This window comes from Lynx rufus, unplaced genomic scaffold (assembly GCF_022079265.1).
Source record: "Lynx rufus isolate CCGP_SWC_20201006 ecotype Redwood Valley unplaced genomic scaffold, mLynRuf1.p SCAF_26, whole genome shotgun sequence".
Lineage (NCBI taxonomy): Eukaryota > Metazoa > Chordata > Mammalia > Carnivora > Felidae > Lynx > Lynx rufus.
Genome location: NW_025814841.1, coordinates 8,994,445 through 9,019,112, shown reverse-complemented (window position 1 = coordinate 9,019,112; position 24,668 = coordinate 8,994,445). Strand labels below are relative to the sequence as shown.

The 24,668-nt window shown below is 40.3% G+C and overlaps 1 protein-coding gene across 1 annotated transcript in view; it reads left to right on the top strand.

The window, feature by feature from the left end:
* The window catches only part of LAPTM4B (lysosomal protein transmembrane 4 beta), a 94,885-nt gene that overhangs the window by 54,990 nt on the left and 15,227 nt on the right, over positions 1-24,668 (top strand). The window contains exons 5-8 of the mRNA XM_047088842.1: positions 9,611-9,684; positions 10,039-10,161; positions 13,338-13,436; positions 18,090-18,185. Of these exons, the coding sequence (XP_046944798.1) occupies positions 9,611-9,684; positions 10,039-10,161; positions 13,338-13,436; positions 18,090-18,185 (392 nt within the window). The remainder of the gene's footprint in view (positions 1-9,610; positions 9,685-10,038; positions 10,162-13,337; positions 13,437-18,089; positions 18,186-24,668) is intronic.

Genomic DNA, 24,668 nt, shown 5'->3' with positions numbered 1-24,668 from the left:
TTTTTAGTAAGCTGACTCAGTAGGATTCTTGCCAAAACCAGACTAAATGGGCCATGGGCAGGACCTAAGGTGTTTGGTTGGAGGAGAGAGTCGTCGTTATGTGTCTACATGTACCTGGGGAGACCTTTCTGCTAGCAGCACCCAGTTGCAAGAGAGTCTGGGAAATTCAGGTTTTTAGCTTCCTAGCCTCTGTAGAATAGGCAGACACACTAGGTGGGAATGAACGCTCAGTGCCAATTCCCCATGTCCTCAGCAAACATGCTTTAGTATATGGTGAACCTGACCCGGTCCTTCTTTTTCAGAAATCTTCTGACCATTTTTGCTTATTTATTTTTTCGCATCAGTTGTCCAGTTCTCAAGCAATCCTGTTGCGAATTTGTTAATTACAAATGTTAAACTTACACATTAGTTTAGAGGGAAGTGATACCTTATATGTTGTATTTTGTCCAGTTACAACTGTTTAAAAAATGGCTTTATTGAGGTATAATTTATATACCATAAACTTACCCATTTTAAATGTACAAGTCAATGATTTTTGAATTTACAGAGATGTGTGCAATGTTTGTTAAATGTCTGATTACGGCTTACAACTTTCCAGTTAATACACATCTTCTTCAGCATCCATCAGTAATATTTCCAAAAATTTTCCATATAGATCATACATGTTTTTATTTTTTTATTTAAAATTTTTAATTCCAGTATAGTTAACATACAGTGTTATATTAGTTTCAGGGGTACAATATAGTGATTCATCACTTCCATACAACACCCAGTGCTCATCCCAAGCATACTCCTTAATCCCTATCACCTGTTCCGCCCATCTCTCCACCCACCCCCGCCCTGGTATCCATCAGCTTATTCTCTAGAGTTGAGAGTCTGTTTCTTGGTTTCTGTCCCCTTTTTATCTCCTTTGTTTGTTTTCTTAGCTTCCACATATGAGTGAAATCGTATGGTATTTGTCTTTCTCTGACTGATTTATTTCACTTAGCATTATGCTTTTTGACTCCATCCATATTGTTGCAAATGGCAAGATCTTATTCTTTTTCATGGCCAAATAGTAGTTTCTGTATATGTATACACACACACGTACACACACCACATCTTCATTATACATTCATCTATTGATGGACAGTTGGGCTGCTTCCATAATTTGAGTGTTGAAAAGAACGCTCCGGTAAACATAAGGGTGCATGTATCCCTTTGAATTAGTTTTTGTACTTTTGGGGTAAATACCCTGTAGTGTACTTACTGGATCATAGGGTAGTTCCATTTTTAACTTTTTGAGGAACCTTCATACTGTTTTCCAGAGTGGCTGCACCAGTTTGCATTCTCACCAGCACTATACGAGGGTTCCGTTTTCTCCACATCCTCACCAACACTTGTTTCTTGTGTTGTTGATTTTTAGCCATTCTGACAGGTGCCAGGTGGTATCTCACCGTAGTTTTGATTTGCATTTCCCTGATGAGTGATATAGAGCATCTTTTCATGTGTCTGTTGGCCATTTGTATGTCTTGTTTGGAGACATATCTTTTCATGTCTTCTGCCCATTTTTAAATTGGATTATTCATTTTTTGGGTGTTGAGGGTTTTTAAAAAAATTTTTTTAAGTTTACTTATTTTTGAGAGAGAGACAGAGTGAGTGGGGGAGGGGCAGAGAGAGAGGGAGAGAGAGTATCCCAAGCAGGCTCCACACTGTCAGCACAGAGCCCAGTATGGGGCTTGAACCCACAAAGTGTGAGATTATGACCCAAGCCAACACCAAGAGTTGGACGCTTAACCGACTGAGCCACCCAGGTGCCCCAAGGTTTTTTTTTTATATATAAAAATTTTTAAGTTGATTTATTTATTTTGAGAGATAGAGTGAGCAGGGTAGGGCAGAGAGGGGGAGAGAGAGAATCCCAAGCAGGCTTTGCACTTTTCAGCGTGGGGCCTGATGTGGGGCTTGAACCCACAAACCGTGAGATCATGACCTGAGCTGAAATTAAGAGTCAGACGCTTAACCAACTGAGCCACCCAGGCTCCCCTGGGTGTTGAGTTTTGTAAGTTCCTTATGTATTTTGGGTACTAATCCTTTATTGGATATGTCATTTGCAAATATCTTCTCCAATTCAGTAGGTTGCCTTTTAGTTTTGTTGTTTCCTTCACTGTGTAGAAACTTCTTTATTTTATAAGAACTTCATACAAATGTTAGGATTATTCATTCTAGGTCTGTGAAAAATGCTGTTGGTATTTTGATAGGGATTGCATTAAATGATCTATAGATCATTCATGTTTTTAATTAAATTTCTTTTATTTCCTTCTCACTGTCTAGTCATGACATCTTGGTTCTCCAGTGAACATAATCACTAATCACACAAAAAATGTAAATGCTGTTTATTGCTTTTTCTGTTTTGATATAGAGACTTAACTATATCAGTATACATCTCAATATAAGCATGTAGCTGGCAGGAACTAATTTCCTTATCTTAGATTCTGTGAACTTGACACTTTAAGTAAGTTTACTGAATTAATTAGTCCTTCCTAACTTTTTTATGGCTCATTTTATTATTATTATCTTAGAGTGTATTTATTTACTTTGAGAGAGGAGAGCTCATGAGCACAGGGGAGGGGGAGAGGGAATCCCAAGCAGGCTTCGCACTGTCAGCACAGAGCCCAACGCGGGGCTCGAACTAACAAACTGTGAGATCATGACCTGAGCTGAAAATCAAGAGTTAGAAGCTTAACCGACTGAGCCACCCTAGTGCTCTGTGAATTATAGCTCAGTTAAAAAAAAAAAAAAAAAAAAAAAAAAAATATATATATATATATATATATATATATATATCCACACATATATATACATATATATGAAAACAACCCAGCCCAAATAACCATTTCCTCCAAAAAATTCTTTTTTCCCCTTGTCTAAAAGTAATCCTGCCCCTCTGACCTCCCTTAGCTCTTCATCAACAAACTCCTCTTGGATTCTTCCTTCCCTTCCCAGTTCTGATGCTCAACATCAGAATAGAGGTTATGTCCTGATGGTGTCCTCATAGTGTTTATCCCATATTACACACCTATTCAGTGTTTATGAAATAAATTTTGAGTTTAAGAATAAAGCTGTAAATTAGCATGTTGCCAAAAAACTCTTCTGTCTGAATGTACTTCAATAAAAAGTTGCAAACAGTTGTCACACACTTATACAAAAAGTGTGTTAGAACCTTCCTTCTGTTTTAATGAAATAAAACTAGTGCCTTATTGTTTCTTCTTCCCCAAACTTTCAACCTCAGACCATGGGACCCCATAGTAGGGACTTGAACCTGGGTGGTTAGGGCTTTATATTTTGCTTTCAGTAGGTCATATTGTTGCTGTGAATCCATCTGAAAATAGTTCTCCTCTAAACCTAAAGGGTGAGAATATACTCCACAGAGTGTTTGTTTTCATAAATTGCGGTGCCAGGAATGTGGCCAAAATGACAGAAACTTGAGACATGGCAGTGACTTATGACTAAAGAAGTAAGATGGGTACATGAATGAAGTAGTTATCTAGCTAGCTCCAAGTTTTATGGGAAGGAAAGAAACCCAAGAAATATAAGGGAAAGTGGAATTAGAATATTTATTTAAAAATGTATTTTTTTAATGTTTGTTTATTTTTGAGAGAGACACAGAGCACGAGCAGGGCAGGGGGCAGAGAGAGGGAGACAGAGTCCGAAGCAGGCTCCAGGCTCCAGGCTCCAAGCTGTCAGCACAGGGCCTGATGCCGGGCTCGAACCCACCAACCATGAGATCATGACCTGAGCGGAAGTCGGATGCTTAACTGACGAGCCACCCAGGCGCCCCATAGAAATTGAATATTTAAACAAAGACATTTCATGAAATCAAGGCCACTAAAAAAAATGAAAGAAATGATTTGAATCATTATATGAAAACACACATATACGCGCACACCTACATACACCTTTTTTGTATCATAGGCTAGCATAATAATATTGAAAGAGAAATAAATTGGGGAAGTTGTTTGCAACATTTATGATAGACAAAAAGGTAATATTCTTTTTTTTATTTTTTTTTTTTAATTTATTTTTTTTTTTCAACGTTTTATTTATTTTTGGGACAGAGAGAGACAGAGCATGAACGGGGGAGGGGCAGAGAGAGAGGGAGACACAGAATCGGAAACAGGCTCCAGGCTCTGAGCCATCAGCCCAGAGCCCGACGCGGGGCTCGAACTCACGGACCGCGAGATCGTGACCTGGCTGAAGTCGGACGCTTAACCGACTGCGCCACCCAGGCGCCCCGGTAATATTCTTAATATATTGCAAATTGTGTCAGGCAGAACACTTTCAGTTACAATAGATTGAAACCAACTCAAATAGGAAAAAAGCAAGAGGTTTGGGTGATTAAGAAAAATATTAGTCTCACCAATAATAGAAAATTAGAAAAAAACAGAGACGCATTTCACAGAACTCCGTTATGTGCCTTTTTTATTTCCGTGATTGACTATCAGAAAACATTATCTAATTATGCCATTTGTGGCCTGTGGTATAGCTTTTCTTAGGATCCTTTTCAAATTAGAGCTGCATTATTGAGGCACGACGTTATTTTAGGGAACAGTGTGAGGACAGTGTGTCTGACTGGGTTGCTACTAGGAAATAATGTGTCAAGAATAAGTAAAGGGTGGGGCACCTCAGTGGCTCAGTTGATTGAGCATCCCACTTGGGTGCAGGTCTTGATCTCGCGGTTCGTGAGTTCGAGCCCCGTGTCGGGCTCTGTGCTAGCAGCTCAGAGCCTGGAGCCTGTTTTGGACTCTGTGTCTCCCTCTCTGCCCCTCACTTGCTCACGCTCTCTCTCTCTCTCTCTCTCTGTCTTTCAAAAATAAATATTTTAAAAAAATAATAAGTAAAGGGCATCTGTCCCTGTCACCGACCAGTACTGTTACTGATTTTGAAAATCTGTACGTTGTTGTTGGAACTGTTTCCTCTTTTATGTCTGATGTCATTAAAAGGAATGAATTTTAATCCCTCAGAGTTACTCACGTCCACCAGGGTGCACTCACTACACACTGTCAGAGGAGCCAGCATGTGCTCCAGATTGCTAGGAGATAGAAGGCGTATTAGCCTGCTGTGTCTTCTCTGCTCCGTGTTTTTATTGGATTTGCACTTTGATTCTACCTAAGCTATTTCACATGCTTGTCATATATTCAGTCCGGTCGGTGTGGTTGGTATAATCATTTGTACGAACAGAATTTTGAAAATTTCCTCATCTCAAATTAACTTTTTTTTTTTTTATGGTAAGTAGTGTCTCACTATGAATGGTAAACAGATATTCTATGACTTTTCTCTTACTTTTGTGCTTTTTAAATTTCTCTATCTTTTTAACAAGGTTTTATTTATTTATTTTGAGAGAGAGAGAGAGAGAGAGAGAGGGAGAGACAATCCCAAGCAGGCAGTGCAGAGCCCTACACAGGTCTCGATCCCACGAACCGTGAGATCATGACCTGAACTGAAATAAAGAGTTGGACACTTAACCGACTGAGCCACCAGGCGCCCCTGTGCCCCTAATTTCTCTTCTTGGAGAAGGAGGTAAATTTAAACATTTTTTATAATTATATGAGATTTAGTTCTGGAGTTTCTTTTTACTTCAGAATAGGATATGCAGGCTATATTAGTGTTTTTTAGGTTATATTAATATTTTAAATGTTTGAATACAACCTTGAGTTTGTATACCTAGAGTCTCTTTTAAGATCTGTGAAGTAAAGAATACCCTATAAATGGGCTGGCTTCCATTAATTTTTTTTCTCATTATAAAATATGCTTGTACAGAATTTGGAAACCATCTCAGTAGACAAAGAAGAAAATAATAAACTTCTGCCTGAGTTCCGGTTTCAGAGATTGCTATAAATTCTCATAGGTTTTGCACATAGCAAGTACATACCGACGTCCAATTCCTTTTAGGGAGGCTGCATGGTTTTCCTCCCCAGCTGGGTAACATCCCGGTGAAGAGTATAGACTCATCCTTCTTGGGGAGAATATCCCATCCACCGCTTACTAGCTGGGCAGCCTTGGGCAAGTGACTTGCCTTCTTCTAGTCATCTTTTTCTAAAATGCAATTATTAATAGTACTAACCTTTTAGGGTTGTCCTGAGGATTAACATAATAACACAGCGCCTACTTCACTGCGGAAAGAAGGCACACATATAAGTGGGGACCGTAAAAGCAGACAATGGACGTTCCACGGTGGTCATAGCTTTATGTAGGAACGGAGAGCCTGATAACCCTCATTGCCTCATATGCAAATGGCATGCTAGAATGCATCCACGTGGGCTTACATATGTGTGTGTGTGAGAGACTTTCCCTTTGCTGTTAAGGAGTTAAGTCTCTCAGCTTTTGTTTTGCATATAAAATGCATTCAAATTTATTCCCCTCACGATCCTACAAGAATACCGTAGGGCATACATGAACTTTCCTTGTAGGTATCTCTTCCCTCATAAGAGGGAAAAGGTAAGCCAATTTAACATTAAAATTATAAACTACAAAATCTGTATGTATACTTTAAAGAATTTTTTAAGTACTGGCTAGTACTGGTCATCCTCTGAGGCTTTCATAACCGTATCTTTTTTCTTTTTTGAGAATGAAATGTTGAATTTATTCCACTAAATCCATATAGATTAATCTCAGGAACCTTCATTTTTAAAATTTTAAATATGGCAGATGGTCTTTGTTGATATACCTGCGTTGCTGTCCTAGAATGTACTTTTATCCAATTCTTCTGTTTGTAAACCTCCTGCCTAAAATGTCCTCTCCTCTCTGAAGCTGAGGATGCGGAGAGGATGGTTCTAGAAGTGGGATGTTTTCCTTTGGAGGATCACCTGTAGGAAGCAATCGGCCACATTGGTTCATTGGTCAGTATTGAAAGCTGAAGAGGAAGCAGCAGTCTTAGCAGAACCAGAGATTTGAAATCCAAGAGCAGGACTAGTCACAGTTCAGCCTTTTGGTGCAAATACTGTCTCAGCGAGTTTCATAACTTCTAAGCCTCGTTTTGCAGTCTGCTTGGTGGGAACAATGTCGTCTCAGAATTAAGAGGACTAAATGAGGTATGCGTGAAATGCCTCAGAAACTGCCAGCACCATACAGATGTTTTACTGCATGGGTTTTTGCACTGTCTTAGCTAGTGAGAATCCCACAGTAGAACTGCTTTAGAAACCCAGTCATATGGGGGGGCGCCTGGGTGGCTCAGTCGGTTGAGCATCCGACTTCGGCTCAGGTCATGATCTCACAGCTCTTGAGTTCGAACCCCGCGTCGGGCTCTGTGCTGACAGCTCGGAGCCTGGAGCCCACTTCGGATTCTGTGTCTCCCTCTCTCTGCCCCTAACCCACTCTCATTCTGTCTCTGTCTCTCTCAAAAATAAACATTAAAAAAAAAAAAAAAGAAACCCAGTCATATGTACTAATCTGAATCTCTAGGGGTGTGGGACTCCTCAGTGACTCGGTTAAGCGTCAACTTTGACTCAGGTCATGATCTGACAGTTCGTGGGTTCGAACCCTGCATCAGGCTCTGTGCTGACAGCTCAGAGCCTGGAGCCTGTTTCAGATTCTGTGTCTTCCTGTCTCTCTGCCCCTCCCCTGCTCATCTTCTGTCTCTCTCTCTCTCTCTCTCTCTCTCTCTCAAAAATAAATAAGCATTAAAAAAAATTAATCTGAATCTAAAGACATAATAACATGACCTCTTGAATAAATGTTCATTTAGTCCCTGCTGTGATATAGGCAGTGTTCTAGATCAGCACTGTTCAATAGAAAGAGAGTACAAGCACATATGTAAGTTAAAATTTTCTGGAAGCCACACTTAAACAGGTAGACCCAGATGAAGTTAACTGTACTACTTTTTGTTTATTTTTTTAATTTTTATTTTTGTAATTTTTTAATATTACAAGAAAGAGAAAGAGAGGGAGACAGATTGCAGGTGGGGGAGGGGCAGAGAGAGGGAGACACAGAATCCGAAGCAGGGTCCAGGCTCTGAGCTGTCAGCACAGAGCCCGATGTGGGGCTCGAACTCACGAGCCATGAGATCATGACCTGAGCCAAAGTTGGATGCTCATCCGACTGGTTTGTCTTATTTAACTCAGTATATCCAGAATATTTTAGCATGTAATCAGTATAAAAATGATTAAGATATTTTATATTCTTGTTTTTTTTTTTTCAAGTTTATTTATTTTGAGAGAGAGAGAGAGAGTACGAACAGGGGAGGGTTTGAGAGAGGAGAGGGAGAGAGAATCCCAAGCAGGCTCTACACTGTCAGTGCAGAGTCTGACCTGGGGCTTGATCTCTTGAATCGTGAGATTGTGATCTGAGTCATAATTAAGAATCAGACGCTCAACTGACTAAGGCACCCAGACACCCCAAGATATTTTACTTTTTTTTTTTTTTTTTGTGGTAGGTCCTTGAATTCTGGAGTATAGTTTAATCTTACAGCACATCTCACTTCAGACTGAGCACGTCACAGGTGCTCGGGGCCCACATGTGGCTAGTGGCTCCTGTGGTGGGCATCTGTCTCCTTCTATATGTTGGGGTTGCAGTAGTAAAGAAGATGCAGAAAGTTCTTGCCCTCAGGAGGAGTCCTCTAGCAAAGAGAGACTGATAATACACAACAGGTATAAACAAGATCATAGTGATACGTGCTGTAAAGAAAACACGACATTGATGTGGGAGGAACCGGAAGTAGGATGAATACTCAGGGAAGAGCTGTTGGAGGTGTTGATGTTTGAGCTGAGGTGCGAATGATACAAAGGCAGAGCTAGTCCTATGGTACTGGGAGTGAAGGTGCCCCAGTCAGTGGGATCTACAGGTGCCAAGGCCCTACAGTGGGGTGTTCTCTCTGTACTTAGTGAACCGAGTGGCGTGGCTGGATTGTAGTACGTGAGAAAGTGTGAGGAGATTAGAGAGAGATTAGGCATGCTCTAGAAGAAATTACAGACATAAAGGCTATGATAAACTGAGATTTCATTTTAAATGAGAAGCCAGTGGAGGGTTTTAATGGGGGCATAAGACACACATGAGTTTATAAAATACATGTTAGGCACTCATGCTTCAAAAAATGCCTAATTTATTGTATATCTAATTCAGTGGACCAGATGACCAAACTTTTTTTTAAAAAAATATCTGTAACGAAGATCGCTTTCCCATTTTCAAAATAAACTTACGCGTAAGTCAGTATGTTATCTGTAGACATTTTTATGATTCAGGGAGAACTTCTTTGGACACATTATGTCCATTAACTATCATCTTCTCAAATGCCTAAAGAGCTCCAAGTGGTTTACTTCGTATAAAGTTCTCACTTATAATTGGTTTATAAACAAAATGCCTTTGACGAGAGATGAAAAAAATGTTAAAATACGGGGTGCCTGGGTGGCTCAGTCAGTTAAGCGTCTGAGTCTTGATTTCGGCTCAGGGTATGATCTCACAGCTTATGAGTTCAAGTCCTACCTTGGGCTCTGTGCTGACAGTGTGGAGCCTGCTTGGGATTCTCTCTCTCCTCTCTCTGGCTCTTCCCTGCTTACACCTTCTCTCTCAAAATAAATAATATTAAAAAAAATGTTAAAACAGTGGATCTAGTACTGATTTTCTCTTTTTCTTTTGGCAGACATGTGCATTGCGATTGCAATTTCTCTTCTCATGATCCTGATTTGTGCAATGGCTACTTATGGAGCATACAAGGTAAGCAGCCTTGAAATAAGGGGCTGGGCTGTTTCCTTGATCCCTTACACTTGTAACCTGTGCAGCTACTTGTAAGAAGGAAGAAGTGATGAGTCTCAGTTTCCTGTAAGAATCTTTGGAAGTTTAAATCTCACATTAATATGATGTGGATGGAAAACCAATTCTGTAGTCTCAGAAATGTCCAGAGGCTTGTTTTTGACCACTGCTGTCTGGCTTGTCAGTTGTCATGACATGGTTTATTGAATTTCTTGTCCTCCATTTCCCTTCAGATCAAGAAAGGTTTTGTCTGAATTGGGAAGAAACCATATTTTCTCACGTGGAACACATTGACGTTGTATTTTCTGTCCTATTTAGCAACGTGCTGCCTGGATCATCCCGTTCTTCTGTTACCAGATCTTTGATTTCGCCCTCAACACCTTGGTTGCCGTCACTGTGCTTGTGTATCCGAACTCCATTCAGGAATACATACGACAGCTGGTATGTGGCCGTCCCCACCACGGTTCCTTCATGAGGGAAACCCGCAAGTCAGGGATCAAGACATCAGCATACACACACTTGTGATTTTGTGTGTCTTTCACTGGCTTCTGAGTTACTGATTAGAAATTTTTGAGTGTTGTCTTAAAGATGAGATTTTTGGTTTCTTAGAATGCTTGTCAGGACAACATTACCTCTGGAGTAGATAAGTAGGGGCTGTATTGACTCTATGAGATGCACCTACATAAATCAATAAGCTAGTTACTGATTATTATTTTTGTAAGATGTAGTTTGCTCAGTTATTAGCGAAGGATAGCATTTTGCCTCTGCTGTTGTATGGGAAAAGTGGAACTATACTATATTCTGGTTCCCAAACTGATTTGACCATAGAACCCCTATCTTCCTCAGGTATCTTTTTGGGACTGGTTTTCTGTTAAATGTCCTTTGTAATCATCTGAGCAAATGCGGTGGGTCGCAGGGTGTTCAGAAGCTTGTGGAAGGTGTGAGATTAGAATAATTCTGTGCCTTTACATTTTTAGCCTTCATTTTTAAAGTTGTGAACGTGCCTTAAAATTTAATTTCTTCAAAATCTTAGAATGTTTTAAAGGGGGAGAATGTTCACTCTTTGGAAGTTTGCATTGTCTGTGAGCTCTGGGGAAGGAGCAGGGTTTTTCTGGGATGGGAGATACAAAGCTGAGGATTTCAGATGACAGGGGAGGCCAAGAGGAAGTTCAGTGGAAAAGAGAGAGATGGAGCAGGGGGAGGAAGGGAGGGAAGGAATTGTGGCCTCAGAAGTTTCCGATCTTAAGGCAGTTATGCCCAGATCACGTAACTAATACTTAGCAAACCTCGCGTGAAAAGCCTCCAGCGTTTTGCTCCTTAAAAGCATTAGGTTGTCACTGTTATGGTTGTCATTCTTTTTAGTAATAACTTATCCTTGGTTTAGATAACAGGTCCAGGGGCTCCTAGGTGGCTCAGTTGGTTATGTGTCTGACTTTGGCTCAGGCCATGATCTTGCAGTTCATAAGTTTGAGCCCTGCATCGGGCTCTGTGCTGACAGCTCAGAGCCTGGAGCCTGCTTTAGATTCTGTGTGTGTCTCTCTCTCTCTGCCCCTCCCTCTCTCTCTCTCTCTCTCTCTCTCTCTTTTTCTCAAAAATAAATAAAAACATTTAAAAAAAATTTAAAAAAAACCCAGCAGGTCCATGTTTTGGTAGCCTGTAGTGTCAAGAAAAATTTTGTTTATTTTCCATGTTTATTTCCTAATTGTATGTTATCTCTTGTGGTACAGCTTGAGTATTTCTGCATGAGAGGGTTTCTATATAACGAGCAGGTTGTAGAATTACCTTTTTCTTTAAGGACTTGTGTTTTTACTCTGTAATGAGGACCTAGTGCTGGGTTCCTAAAGTCAACCTTGGAAGTGTGCAGGAAGCACGATTTCAGCATAGCCTGTCACCTTGAGGGGCTGGTAAAGGGGGTGGTGCTGAGTTAGGAGACACTATAAGACAAGCCCTATGGCAGCCCTGTGACTGCTTGAAGAGTGTCCTGTGTGCTCCGTCCCATATATTGCAGAAATGTGTAAGGTGCAGGCAGGCGTTTAGAACACTCAGAATACTACCTTGACCTTGTTATACCCCACATTGTTCAGTCACTTAGCCTTAGAGCTGCCAGTGGTAAAATGATAATATCGGGGATATTGCTGACAGTAATAGTATCAGCCAAAAAAAAAAAAAAATCACCGTCTACTTTTATTTGTAATTACAAACCAAATAATACAAGTGTCTTCAGTCTGTTCTACTTCAAGATCAGTCTGAGTTGAAGTGGTGAGGCTTATGGATTATCACGATGCTTAAGGATGATGTTAAAGCTCCAGTGACAGCAAGGCCCCGCTGACAAGCTGAGATACAGGAGTCTGCGGGGACCGTTATCTGAGAAAGCTGGCGGAAGGCACCCACTTAATTCTAATGCCTGTTCTGTTCATGTGGAGTCTTGTAAAGTGCAGCTAAAACAAGTTGTGCCTGTGTTCTATAGGCCTTAACTGGACGTAGAAACCACGCTCGCTTTTCTGGAGGAAAGAGTGTAGAGATGTTTGTGGAAGGAGTCACAAACTTCCACTTTAATCCTTTTTTTTTTTATTAGACACAGAAACAATATGATTTCATGTTGGTCTTGTGAACCAGCACCAAGTTGTTTTATTCTTACCTTTAAGATTAGTACTACAAAAACCCTTCCAGTCTCCAAGGGTAGGGACCAGTTTCATGAGCTGATCACAAAGAATGATTCAGGTTTTATTTCTTGGGTATTTTGCCCAAAGCGAAAGGAGACTGAAAACCAGTTGGTGATGTTTCCTGGGGGCAGGAGGAGTCGGGCACATGAGTCATGGGTTTTCTTTGTATTCTTTCTTAACATTTGGAACCTCTTTGTTATGTCTCACAATACTGCTCATGTGGAATCCAAACAGTTATGGTCTTAGGTGATGAAGAAGAGAGGAAAGGGGACGTGGTTTCCCAAGCTGCCTTCCATACACACTGACCCAGGCCGGTTAGAGGAGGGCTTCCCCCAGGCGGAGCAGGGGCTTCATGGTGGGGCCCCGTCACCCCCAATCATAGGGGCAGGTTTGGGTCCTCCTGAAGGGACTTCTTTGACCTGATACTTCATCCGTATGGTCAGATGGTAGGGCTTGGTCTTTGGTTTTTAACGCTGTGAATACCTACTAGTGTAAAAGATTTGCTCTTTGAAGAGAAGCAGCATTAGCAAAAAATATTCTGTATAAATAAAACAGGATTTTAATAGTTTTTCCTCCTTGCCCTGTGCAAGCCCTTTAGAGTGGTCCAGAATTTGCATAAAATCTCAATGTCAGAGGTATATATAGACTACTGACTTCTAACTTTTTGGATCACAGTAGGCAGTGTTACATTTTCAGGTCTCATTTAATGAACCTTCCTCTGATTTTTCTTTTCACGAGTTATTGCCTGAATTATGAGTACACTGACCTCTCCCCACAAACCGTTTGTTACTCTTTAATTAGTAGAGGTAGGCTAGAAAGTTTGTAGGGGTCTTACATAATAACTGTCTGCTTTAACTAATTGCTTTTTAATAAGCATAGCTGGTGGTGAATGCCTAAAGAGTATAATCCTGAATGATTAATGAGATTCGCTAATGAGGCACTTTTTATTTGCAGCCTCCTAATTTTCCCTACAGAGATGATATCATGTCCGTGAATCCTACCTGCTTGGTCCTTATTATTCTTCTGTTTATCAGCATTATCTTGACTTTTAAGGTAAGTGTGAATATTTTACTTAACGGCTTAAATATTATTAAATGTATTCATGAATGTTGAAGAAGTAAGCAAACTTGTGTCAGTTTTTTTTCTTGCTTTAGATTTCTGAACTGTTTTCTTATTTCCTAACAATTCTGTTCTTTCTCTTATTTATAGGAGAGTAACAGTAACCGCACTTCCACAGGCCAACCAAGGGTTATTCCAAAATCCATTTGGGTGGGAATACATTAATGTTATACATTAGGTTGTATGTCTCATATACTGCAACAGCCATTACAATGTCTGTGTGCACTTTCTTTTGTAATTTGTTTTTAAAATGTAATATATTTTGAACAGTGTTCTCTAACCATCTGGTGTATGAATTTATCATTATTTAATAAATTACTTTTTGTTGGACATCAAGACAGTTTCTACTTTTTCACTTGTTAATAGTGCTGCAGTGAATATATATTTTTTAAATGGTTATTTTCAAGAGAGAGAGAGAGAGCAAGTGGAGGAGGGGCAGAGAGAGGGAGACAGAGGACCTGAAGCTGGCTCTGTGCTGACAGCAGACGGCCTGATGCAGGGCTTGAACTCACAAACCATGAGATCATGACCTGAGCTGAAGCTGGATGCTTAATCGACTGAGCCACCCAGGCGCTCCTGCAATGAATATTTTTACTTCATCTTCAGTATATTTATTTCCTCAAGATACATTTCTTAAACTTAGAGGGTATATATAGTTGGAGGGCTTTTGATAGGTTGTCAAATTGATCTCCCCCCAAACTGGGTGACTGAACCCTGTCAGCACTGTTTCCCCCACCTCAGCAGTTGAGTACCAGCTCTCCTTTTTCATTTTTGTGAACCTGATGATAAAAACATCACTATAATTTGTGCTTGTGTGCTACCAATAAGTAAAAATTTCTAAATTGTTACTAGACTTTGAACTTTTAATCCTTAACGTCTTTCATTGTGTTTATTTTGGTGTAAACTTACCCAGTTCTTAAAAAAGCAAGCCTTGGGGCATTTGGGTGGCACAGTCGGCTAAACATCTGAGCGTCCAATTCTGGGTCTCCGCTCAGGTCGTGATCTCACAGTTGAGGAGTTTGAGCCCCGCTTCGGGGTCTGTGTTGACGGTGTGGAGCCTGCTTGGGATTCTGTCACTCCTTCTCTCTGCCCCTTTCCCACTTGTCTACTCTTGCTCTCAAAATAAATAAATAAACTTAAAAAAATTTTTTTTAAATAAGCATCAGTAAGCTTGAAGAAGCCTCATTTAGGGAGAAAAGTCACTTCAAGCAGGTAATATGATGAAGAGGAGTAGGGGATTATTTGTGTCTACATTTTCCCCACGAAACTCTGAATATGTTGATGTTGCCCGTGTAGTTCAGTGCTTCAGGTTTGGGCCAATTTTATACATGGATTTGGAGGCTTTACCCCTCCGTGTGGTTCTGCTCCTCTCACCCCAGCCTTCCGGCTGCGCAGTTAGCCCCGAACGTTGTCCTTTGCCACCCCAGGTCACCCCTGTCACATGCAGAGTTGGCAGCACCCTCTGGCAAAAGGTCATCAACTATCAATCCTCTACCTCCTGGTAGTTTGTCTTTCACAGGTAGACTCTTTAGTTTCTGCCTGCTTTCGGTCCCCCCACCTACCCTCCATGCTTTCAAGTTATGCACATGTCTTACTCCAGATTTTATCATTTTTGCCTGAAGGAAGGTTAGTCTGACCAAGCTGCTTTCTGCCATTACCAGGAGCTCGGAGGCTGGGACCTCCGAGTGCTCTTGAAGGCATTTTTATTAGTAGGCATTTTCATTTGTATTGGAAATGCTTGGAGTTGTTGAGTCTGATTTAGCTTCTGTCACTGCTGCTTCTCACCGAGTGGCCAGAGCCATGGTTTCCTCATTTAATAACTAGCAATAATGGTGAAGAAAACATTCTGTACAGTGACTGTGAGGTTTAAGTGCCCTAATGGATGGGAAGATGTGTCATTCATTCATTGTCTCCGTAAATATTTATTAAGGGTATTCCATGTGCCAGGCTGTGTTCTAGGTACTGGGATTTGGTCGTGAATAAGAACAATTTCTGCCCGAGGGTGCTTTTATAAATTGCAAAACACTTAGTTATCATTATGATCTAATAAAAGGCACAATACAAATCTGCCTCCACCCTGTGGGAAATGTGTACTTCTCCTAATATTTCATTACATACATATCTATTAACTAGACTGCATTTCCTTGGGAACGTAGACTATGCCTTCATGTTTATATTCCGCTTAGCACTAAGCTGATGCCTTGCACGTAGAGACTCAGTAATGACTAAATAAATATGAGTCTACATGTTGTGACTTCACATATCAGTTTACCTGATCAGTGGCTCTCACGACCTGATTTCACTGTTACTGTTTAATAAGATTAATCACCACACTGGTTCCCTAGGAGCCCAAACCAGGACGCGTAGTCCGTTTCAGTCTGTTCCAAGGCCACAAAGGGAGCAATGCTTACCACCTAGCTCTGCAAATACATGATGGACATGATTTGTCAATGCAAGGTTATTTGGGAAACATATTAGATATTTAATTCTCCTGAAGTTGAATAAGCTTACAGAAATGTCAAGAAAGAAATAAGATCACTGAAGTCAGTTATTGGGTTTTTAGTGACAGTAGGCCAGAGGTTTTCCCCCTGTTGGAGTGTTGAGTAAGTAAATGCATGTGGTGTTGCAGGGGGCCCTCGAGAATGCCGCCTGAGCTTGTGAACTCCCAGTCCCCGGGCACTTCCCCAATGCTGTTCAGCCTTTCTGTTACAGATTTGTCTTTGCAGGGGCCTCACGTTGTCTTAAAGAATAGCTACAGTTCAGTGGTAAAAAAAATGGATGAGTAGTCTTCTTACATAACACGTAACTGATATGTCCAAACATTCTTCTTCATTTGTATTGGAATTCCCAAAAAGTCTAAGGCTTTTTTTTTTTCCCACTAAAGAAACAATGGCATTACTGAGTAAACTGAAGCTTTGAGTAAATTGAACATACTGTGTACGTTGTTCAAGAAATCTGCCCTTCCTCTCTTTCTCATTGTTGATATCTGGTTTCAGATTATTGCTGTCCAGGAACATGTTGTAAAATAGCATTATACATTTTCATCCTAACATCCTCACAGCATACTTAAATATAAGAAGTAATCACCATTAAGTATGAATGCAGCTTAAGACAGCATTCTGAGTATATGACAGAGTGTTTTATCTCACTCTTCCGAGAAATGTTGACAAGCACCCCTTTTGTCCTTAAATATCTTCTTTTATAACAAACAACTTTGTTTTATACAAACAACTTTGTTTTATAACAAACAACTTTGTTGCAGTGTAATTCATGTGTCATAAAAGTCTCCTATTAAAAGGGTACAATTCAGTGGATCTTAGTATATTCATGGAGTTGTGTGAACACAGCTCTGTGGTTAAGCAGCATAACTTCAGAACATTTTTATCACTCACCACCCCCAGAACCCCTCCCCCTGGCAACTACTAACCTACTTTCTGTCTCTGTAGATTTGCCTGTTCTAGACATTTCATGTAAATAGAATCATACAGCATGTGGTCCTCTGTGACTGACCGTTTTTGACTCAGCATAATATTTTCCAAGGTTCATTCGGGTTGCAGCATATGTCAGAATTCCTTTCCTTTCTATGGCTGAACACTGTTCCATCGTATGCGTGTACCACATTTCATCTACCTCATCGATGGTTGATGGATATTTGGGTTGTTTCCACTTCCTGGCTATTACAAATAATGCCGCTGTGAACACTTGTGTACAAGATTTTGTGCAGACACATGTTTTCATTTCTCTTAAGCACATACCTACGAGTGGAAGTGCTGGATCATATGGTACCTTCTTTAACCTTTTGGGGACCACCAGACTCTTGTGGAAAGCGGCTGGAACATTTTACATTCCCATCGGCAGCATATGAGGGTTCCAGTCTTTCCACATCATTACATTTTTTGATCAAAGAATTGTACAGCTAGAAAGGGATTTTGAAGTCCTTTAATCCAGTTCCAGGTGATTGGAGCGGAATGCAAGCGGCTCATAGTCTACCTAGAACACCTCCCACGAGCTCACGCTTTATTCCTGCCTCCTGACATTATTTATTCATATCTTTATTCGAGACATTAATTCTAATTATCTTTGGATATTTCATTATGAAAATGGGAAATGTTTTAGTGAATTTTATTGACCATGAAGCAAATTTATGTGCTGTGAACGTTTTTGAAAAAATTAACTTGTGTGTGACTTGTTTAATCACGTATAATAAAAGTAAAATAAAGATCCCAAAGACAGAGAATTAAAATGTGATGAGAAATGGGTTAATAAATTGACCTGTGACACTGGGGGCGGTAAATGTTTGTGGCCGTTGATCTTTCCAACTACCTTTTCTCACAGATTCTCTTGCTCTTCCCTATCCCCCCTTCCCCGGCCCCCCACTGCCTTCCGGGGTGGTGTGATAGAATAAGCTATAGCAGCACCCTTTGGCAGAAAAGTACCCAACACTTGTAATTTTAGGGACTTTTTGGTTTAGTAGAGTTACTATGTGCACGTACTAGTTATGTAAATAAAAGTTTTGTAACTGGGGGGGGGTATTTAAAATCGTCTGAAGTTGAAATGAAAGATCTAATAGTTACTACTCACTTACAGGGTTACTTGATTAGCTGTGTTTGGAACTGCTACCGATACATCAATGGCAGGAACTCCTCTGATGTCCTGGTTTATGTTACCAGCAATGACACTACGGTAGGTGCAAAGTCATTTAACGTGGAGATTGCCATATTATGTGACAGCTTCTACATGTTTCTAGTGTTTGCTGTGATCTTACTGTTGTTGACACATACTCATGAGCTGCTTAGTCATCAAAAGATTCATAGTTGAATGAAATGTGTTTTGTTTTCCTTATAGGATATTAAAAAACCTAGGTGGCTCAACTTCTGGCTTATTTTTAAAAATATTACAGATGGATAATATATGTGCCTTCCCCATATTTATGTGTCTTAAACTTGAATTATTAAACCATGGTATAAAGTTCTAGATATCAGTTCTGCCTACTATGACTGTGTGCTCTCACTTGAGAGAGAATTGAGAATGTGAGTTGAAATCTAGAGAAACGTGACTGTACAGAGAGAGAAATGAGGGTGGCAGAGGTTCCTGTGTTTTTAACTCTTGTTTTGCTTCTAGTTGTTCATACTTAAAATTTTTAAACCTATTTAATAGGATTGTGGAAAACATGATTTTACTGGAAGAGTCCTCAAAATCATTTGTACTTTATGGAAATTATCTTAAACTGCCTGGCTCATAGGAAAAGTGTAAGCCCTCTAGATAGGAACCTGCCTATGTCTCCATCGAATTTGTACTCGGCACAGTGCCTGACGCAGTGCTCAGGACAAGTGCGTGCTCAAGGAGCAGTTGATGCAAAGGTTGGTGATGGATGACATGAATGTGTGGGATGGCTTGTAACAGATGGGATTGGAGGGGACAGAATGGACAGGACACATGGAAGGGTAAATACAAATGGTGTGTTAGGTCTAAACCAGAGCAGAGTTTTATATTTTGTTTTGGTTTTTAAATTGTGGTGACTTACTCACCTTGTGACCTTACTGAAGTGATTTAACCTGTCCCTGACTCGACCTCCCTGTGTATAAGATGGGAATAAAGCAGTATCATGCTTTATATTAAATATATAGGTACAAGCTGATACACTGAGAACTATGTGGGATTTCTGAGAGAAAGCATGCTGTACACGAATCGTTTTCCTAAGTGCTCACCAAACATTTGTTGAGTTGACGCGCATGTGTGTGAGCAGTGGTTTAACAAGAGGCCATGGTCAGGTGCACAAAGCCCAACATACCAGATTCTGAGAGGCCCTTTTGTGGGGGGTGGGGTGGGGATGGGTCCTGCAGAATCCTATGCCCTGTTTACAGTAAACACATGTTCTGCTCAACCCTTTAAAGAATTCCTCTTGGGTCAGTAAGTCTCTTTAAAGAAATCGCTGTTCGTAATTATCATAATTTTGATAAAATTACTGGCTTAAAGAATTTTTTCCTTCTCTGAGTTTCTGGGTACTTAGTTACCTGTAAGTTTCTTTTTTCCTGCCCTTTCTTCAAGAAGAAATCCCAGAGTACATTTATTGTCCTGCTGATCTAATGAAAAATCTAAACAAAGTTTGAGATTTTTGAGTTTGAAGAACCAATAAAGTTGCTAAACAAGCAACCTCATCCTTAAATATCATGATGTATGGGACTTACAGAACTTTGAGAAGTATCTCAGAGAAGATAATGCCCGTACTGCACGTGTTTGTGTCGATACACTGTCAGTGGTGGTTGTTTTTTCAGTGCTTTCCAAAGAGTGGTATGTATTCTTAATAGAAGCAAGGTGGAAGGACTAAAAGGGTGCACGTTGTATAGATATACCTTCAAATCCAAGGATATTCTGATATTTGTAGAAACTGGGATGCTTAGAGAATTTAAGAGCCATGAGTAAGTCCCTAAAATGCAGCCAACTTGCTTTTTTAGAGGAAGCTTTTATTTTCTCTCCCTTTGAAAGAGTCAGAATTAGACATGGGATAGCAGGTAGGTTTTATTTAGGCGAATATAAACTGAAAATAGTTGTACTTTTCAACTGGACATCTTCAGCTCCTCTAATAATAGACCTCTTTCCTCAGAAAAGCTTCCAGCTTGGCAGTGGTTTGGAGTAACTAGGATTTGGGACGTTGGACGACTGCCAACTGCGATGGTTTCCTGATGTTTTGACAAAGGTGTTGGGGGATTGCTTGGTAGTGGTTATTGGTCATTATCTTCTTGACTGTGCTGTACTGACTTGCTGTTTTTAAGACGGGACACTGAGTTGCTGATAATGTTTCTACTTTCTCGGAGTTCCCAGTGAACCTTTTCTTTTTCTGTGTGTGTTTAAAGAAGAGTATTTCTGGGGAAGGGAGATTTATCATTTCTCATAACTGGATTGCATTGATAGTCTAGTCCAAAATACAGTGTTAGATCATCACCTGAGTCTCAGCTTTCTGACAGTATTTTTAAAGATTTTTTTAGGGGCGCCTGGGTGGCTCAGTCGGTTAAGCATCCGACTTCAGCTCAGGTCATGATTTCATTGTTCATGAGTTCGAGCCTCACACCAGGCTTTGTGCTGACAGCTCAGAGCCTAGAGCTTGCTTTGGATTCTGTGTCTCCATTTCTCTCTCTGCCCCTCCCCTGCTCATGCTCTGTCTGTCTCTCTCTCTCAAATATTTAAAAAAAAAAAAACAAAAAAAAAACCCACATTGTTAAAAAAAGATAATGGTATTGTGCTTATTTTTTTTTTTTAATTTTTTTTTCAACATTTATTTATTTTTGGGACAGAGAGAGACAGAGCATGAACGGGGGAGGGGCAGAGAGAGAGAGGGAGACACAGAATCGGAAACAGGCTCCAGGCTCTGAGCCATCAGCCCAGAGCCCGACGCGGGGCTCGAACCCACGGACCGCGAGATCGTGACCTGGCTGAAGTCGGACGCTTAACCGACTGCGCCACCCAGGCGCCCCGGTATTGTGCTTATTTTTAAGAGTCCTTACTATACTAAATTAATAATGCTTTAATATCATATAATACCTAGTAAGTGCTCAGATTTCCAGTGCCTCATAAATGTCATAATTTTTCTAGTGGTTTGAAACAGGAACAATGGGTCACTCTGTATTTTAAGACTAATTTTGTTGTTAAAGAAACTAGTTTGTCCTACAGACTAGATTTGTCTGACTGTATGCCTGTAATGTAGTCCTCTGTATTCCCAGTAGATTAGTACTCGGATCTAGGGATTTTCCATATTCATTACCCCCACCTTTTTTTTTGCAACATGACTTTATAATTGATCATTTGTTCTTCCATCAAGAGGCAGATAATGTCTGACTAATTCTGCCTTTTTGGAACATCAGCAACCAGTGATACCTAATGCCTGGATTTGGTGATTGATGAGGGGTTGCAGGATGGTGACAGACTGTCAGTCCTTGTTCACTACTAGCTGGAATATTTCTGTAAAGAGAAACTTTCCCTCATGTTCGATTGGGTTACCCAGAGGTACTTGTGACCTGGATAAATATACTTCTTTTTGTTATTTATCAGTTTTCAAAATGATACATTGGTCTGTCATTCTCTAGTGGTGACCAGTGAAGGTTTTGTTTGTTTTGTTTTGTTTTGTTTTTTATGGAACAAATGAACTCAGGAAAAAAAGGCCTATTATGAGAAGAGTCTGGGGGTGTCCAGTTGGAAAGTAAAGTGTCTTGATAAATTTTGTCAGTAAACCTAAATAAAACTTTAACCTGTTATTCCATGCCTTTTTGGAACTTTCTAAGGGAAAAATATAAAAGCTTTCTCTAAAAAGCTTATATATTATATAGTTTAATGTTTATAGTTTAATGTATATAGTTTAATACATAACACGTATGTATTAATGTTCAAATTGTGCCATTTTTGGCCAATTGGAGCCAATTTGGTTGGCACCCAAATCTTTTGACAAAAGTGTGGCTTCCTTGCTGTCTGGTTGACAAGATGCTCCAGGCTCCTCTCGTCCGTTTTCTGTCCCAGACTCATAATCAGCCATTTCTCCAGGGAGCACTGCTTTCTTTAGGTGGAGACCGTAATCTGGATTTCTAGGTTTGGACAACATATTTCTTTTAAAAAAATTTCTTTAACATCTATTTATTTTTGAGAGAGACAGAGCATGAGTGGGGGAGGGGCAGAGAGAGGGAGACAGAATCTGAAGCAGGCTCCAGGCTCCGAGCTGCCAGCACAGATGCGGAGCTCGATGCGGGGCTCGAACTCACAAACAGTGAGATCATGACCTGAGTCAAAGTCAGTTGCTCAACTGACTGAGCCACCCAGGCACCCCAAGACAACATATTTCTCTTTAAGCAGGGCTCCGCATGTTTAAGAATGGTTTTGACTAGAACGAAAGGAGTTAATGTTAGCATTCCAACTTTAAAAATCCCAATATGCCGAAGCCTCACTCTGAGACCTGAGTGGGGGTTGGAGTGATCTAGTTCTGTCATTTTCCCTGGACTCCATAGCTATATTAAGATCCTCGTAGCATGTAATAATGTGTTTCTCTTTTGTCCCTGTCTTTATTGGGAATCCACACTGACATAATAACATGTTGCCTTTCACTTCCTATCAAGTATTAGGCCAGATGGCTTTTCTCCCAGGCTGAATGGTCTCAGGGTGACCTCTGTGGAAACATCCTCTGGGGGCTCTTGTTGGTAGAAAATAAATGTGTTCTCTTTTTAAATTTTTTTTCTTCTCTAAAATAGTACACATATTATTAGTCGTATATGTACTCTTTCGAATACTGCTTAGGTGGAGGACAGAGGAGTTATCAGGTACTGGAACTCATTCCCTGAGTTAATCTAACCTCCAGTTTCCCAACCAAACTACAGCAAAACCTTTAAAAGAAATGATTAAGACAGAGTGGTCACCAACTCTGTTAGTTCATAATGCTCTAGGGTCTTGGTATTTTTTTTTTCGTGGTGCCCATAAGCCAAAAGGAATACCTGACTGTCCATTGCATTAAGTAGTCAGGTCCAGAGAATCTAAGAGTACAAGTGAGGATAATAGGGGCGTCTGGGTGGCTTATTTAATTAAGGGGTCGATTCTAGATTTCAGCTTAGGTCATGATCTTTTTGTTTGTTTAAAGTTTATTTTGAGAGAGAGGGAGCACAAGTGGGGAAGGGGCAAAGAGAGAGGGAGAGAGAGAATTCCAAGCAGGCTCCACATTGTCAGCTTACAGCCCAACACGGAGCTTGGACTTACAAGTGACGAGATCCTGACCTGAGCTGAAATCAGGAATCAGGTACTTAACTGACTGAGCCACCCAGGCATCCCGGCTCAGGTCATGATCTTCTGGTTTGTGAGATGGAGCCCCGTGTTGGGCTCTGCCCCTCCCTTGCTCACTCACTCTCTCCCTCTCTCTCAAAATAAATAAATAAACTTGGAAAAAAAGAAAAAGAAATGAGTATAATATATACCAGTTGTTGCTGTGCTTTCCTTGAAATTTTAAAAAATCCCACAGTGTCCCCTCTGAGTCCCTGTGTCACGCTGTTGGGTTCCCTGAGGAGACACACTGTTCCTTTGAGGACATTGTTGTAGAAATCACTTTCCAGATACATATTATATAATACCACATTTTCTCCCCTACTGCCATCAAAATTTGGCCTTAAGAAGAAAAATGTATCAAATACTAAACACGTAGATTATAGAAACAGATTTCCTTCACATTAAAATGTATGCAAATTGAGATTTTAAAAACTATTTTAATCTATGCAGTCTTGTCTTGCTAACACCAGTGAAGATTTGAGTCATGGTAATACCCAGTATTTAGTTAAATCCCAGAGTAGGGAACCTGATTCCTTTGGAATTGGAGCACTTTAAAAGCAGTGAGATTAATATTTAGCCAAGATGATGTCTGAAGTTCTGATTCCAGATAAAAAAAACCATAGACTTTGAGTAATGTAGGAAAATTCCTAACCATTTATGGATACACAGGAAAATTTTAAACATCATAACATAGAGCCTGTTATGCCATGTCACATTGTGGGTGCTAATCCAGGTTAACATTATATACAGGCTTATTACTGTGTTGACTTCAGAAAGTATTTTGCCGTGTGGGGCCCTGTTTTGAGTCTGACTGCTTGAAAAACACAGTTAAGAAAAAAGTCAGGGACCTGATGAAAGCCAGATTATCTCTCCGGCAGCTCTTTCCCTCTGAGGGACCTGAGATTAAGAAAGGCTGACCTTGGACTGTCAGAAAAGCCCCAAAACAAGTTCTTGGTTGGCTGGGGCGGGGCGTGGGGTGGGGTTGCTGGGGGTGGAGTGGAGTGGGATTTAGTAGTGGTCTAAATGACTGTTAAAATTTGTGCATAAAAAATACCCCTGTTTTTCCCCCTGTTGTTGCTTTTATTTCTTTATTATTTTTTCCTCCTGTTGCTTCTAAAAATCAGATGTTCATTCCTTCCTAGGAATAGGTTAGGTATGGTTAGAAACAAGTTCCCGACTAAGTAACATGAGTCCTTTTATCTCCCCCCATGCCCCCAAAGAGAGATTTTTGGTTATACTTCAGAAGAAGGTCCTTCATACTTGAGAAGCTAGACTGATGCCAGGTGAATGTACAGTTCTCATCTTGCAGATTCTTGAGAAAACTCATCACTTTCTGAGACGGTGTAAGGGGGGCTTCCCCAGAAAACTAAGTTA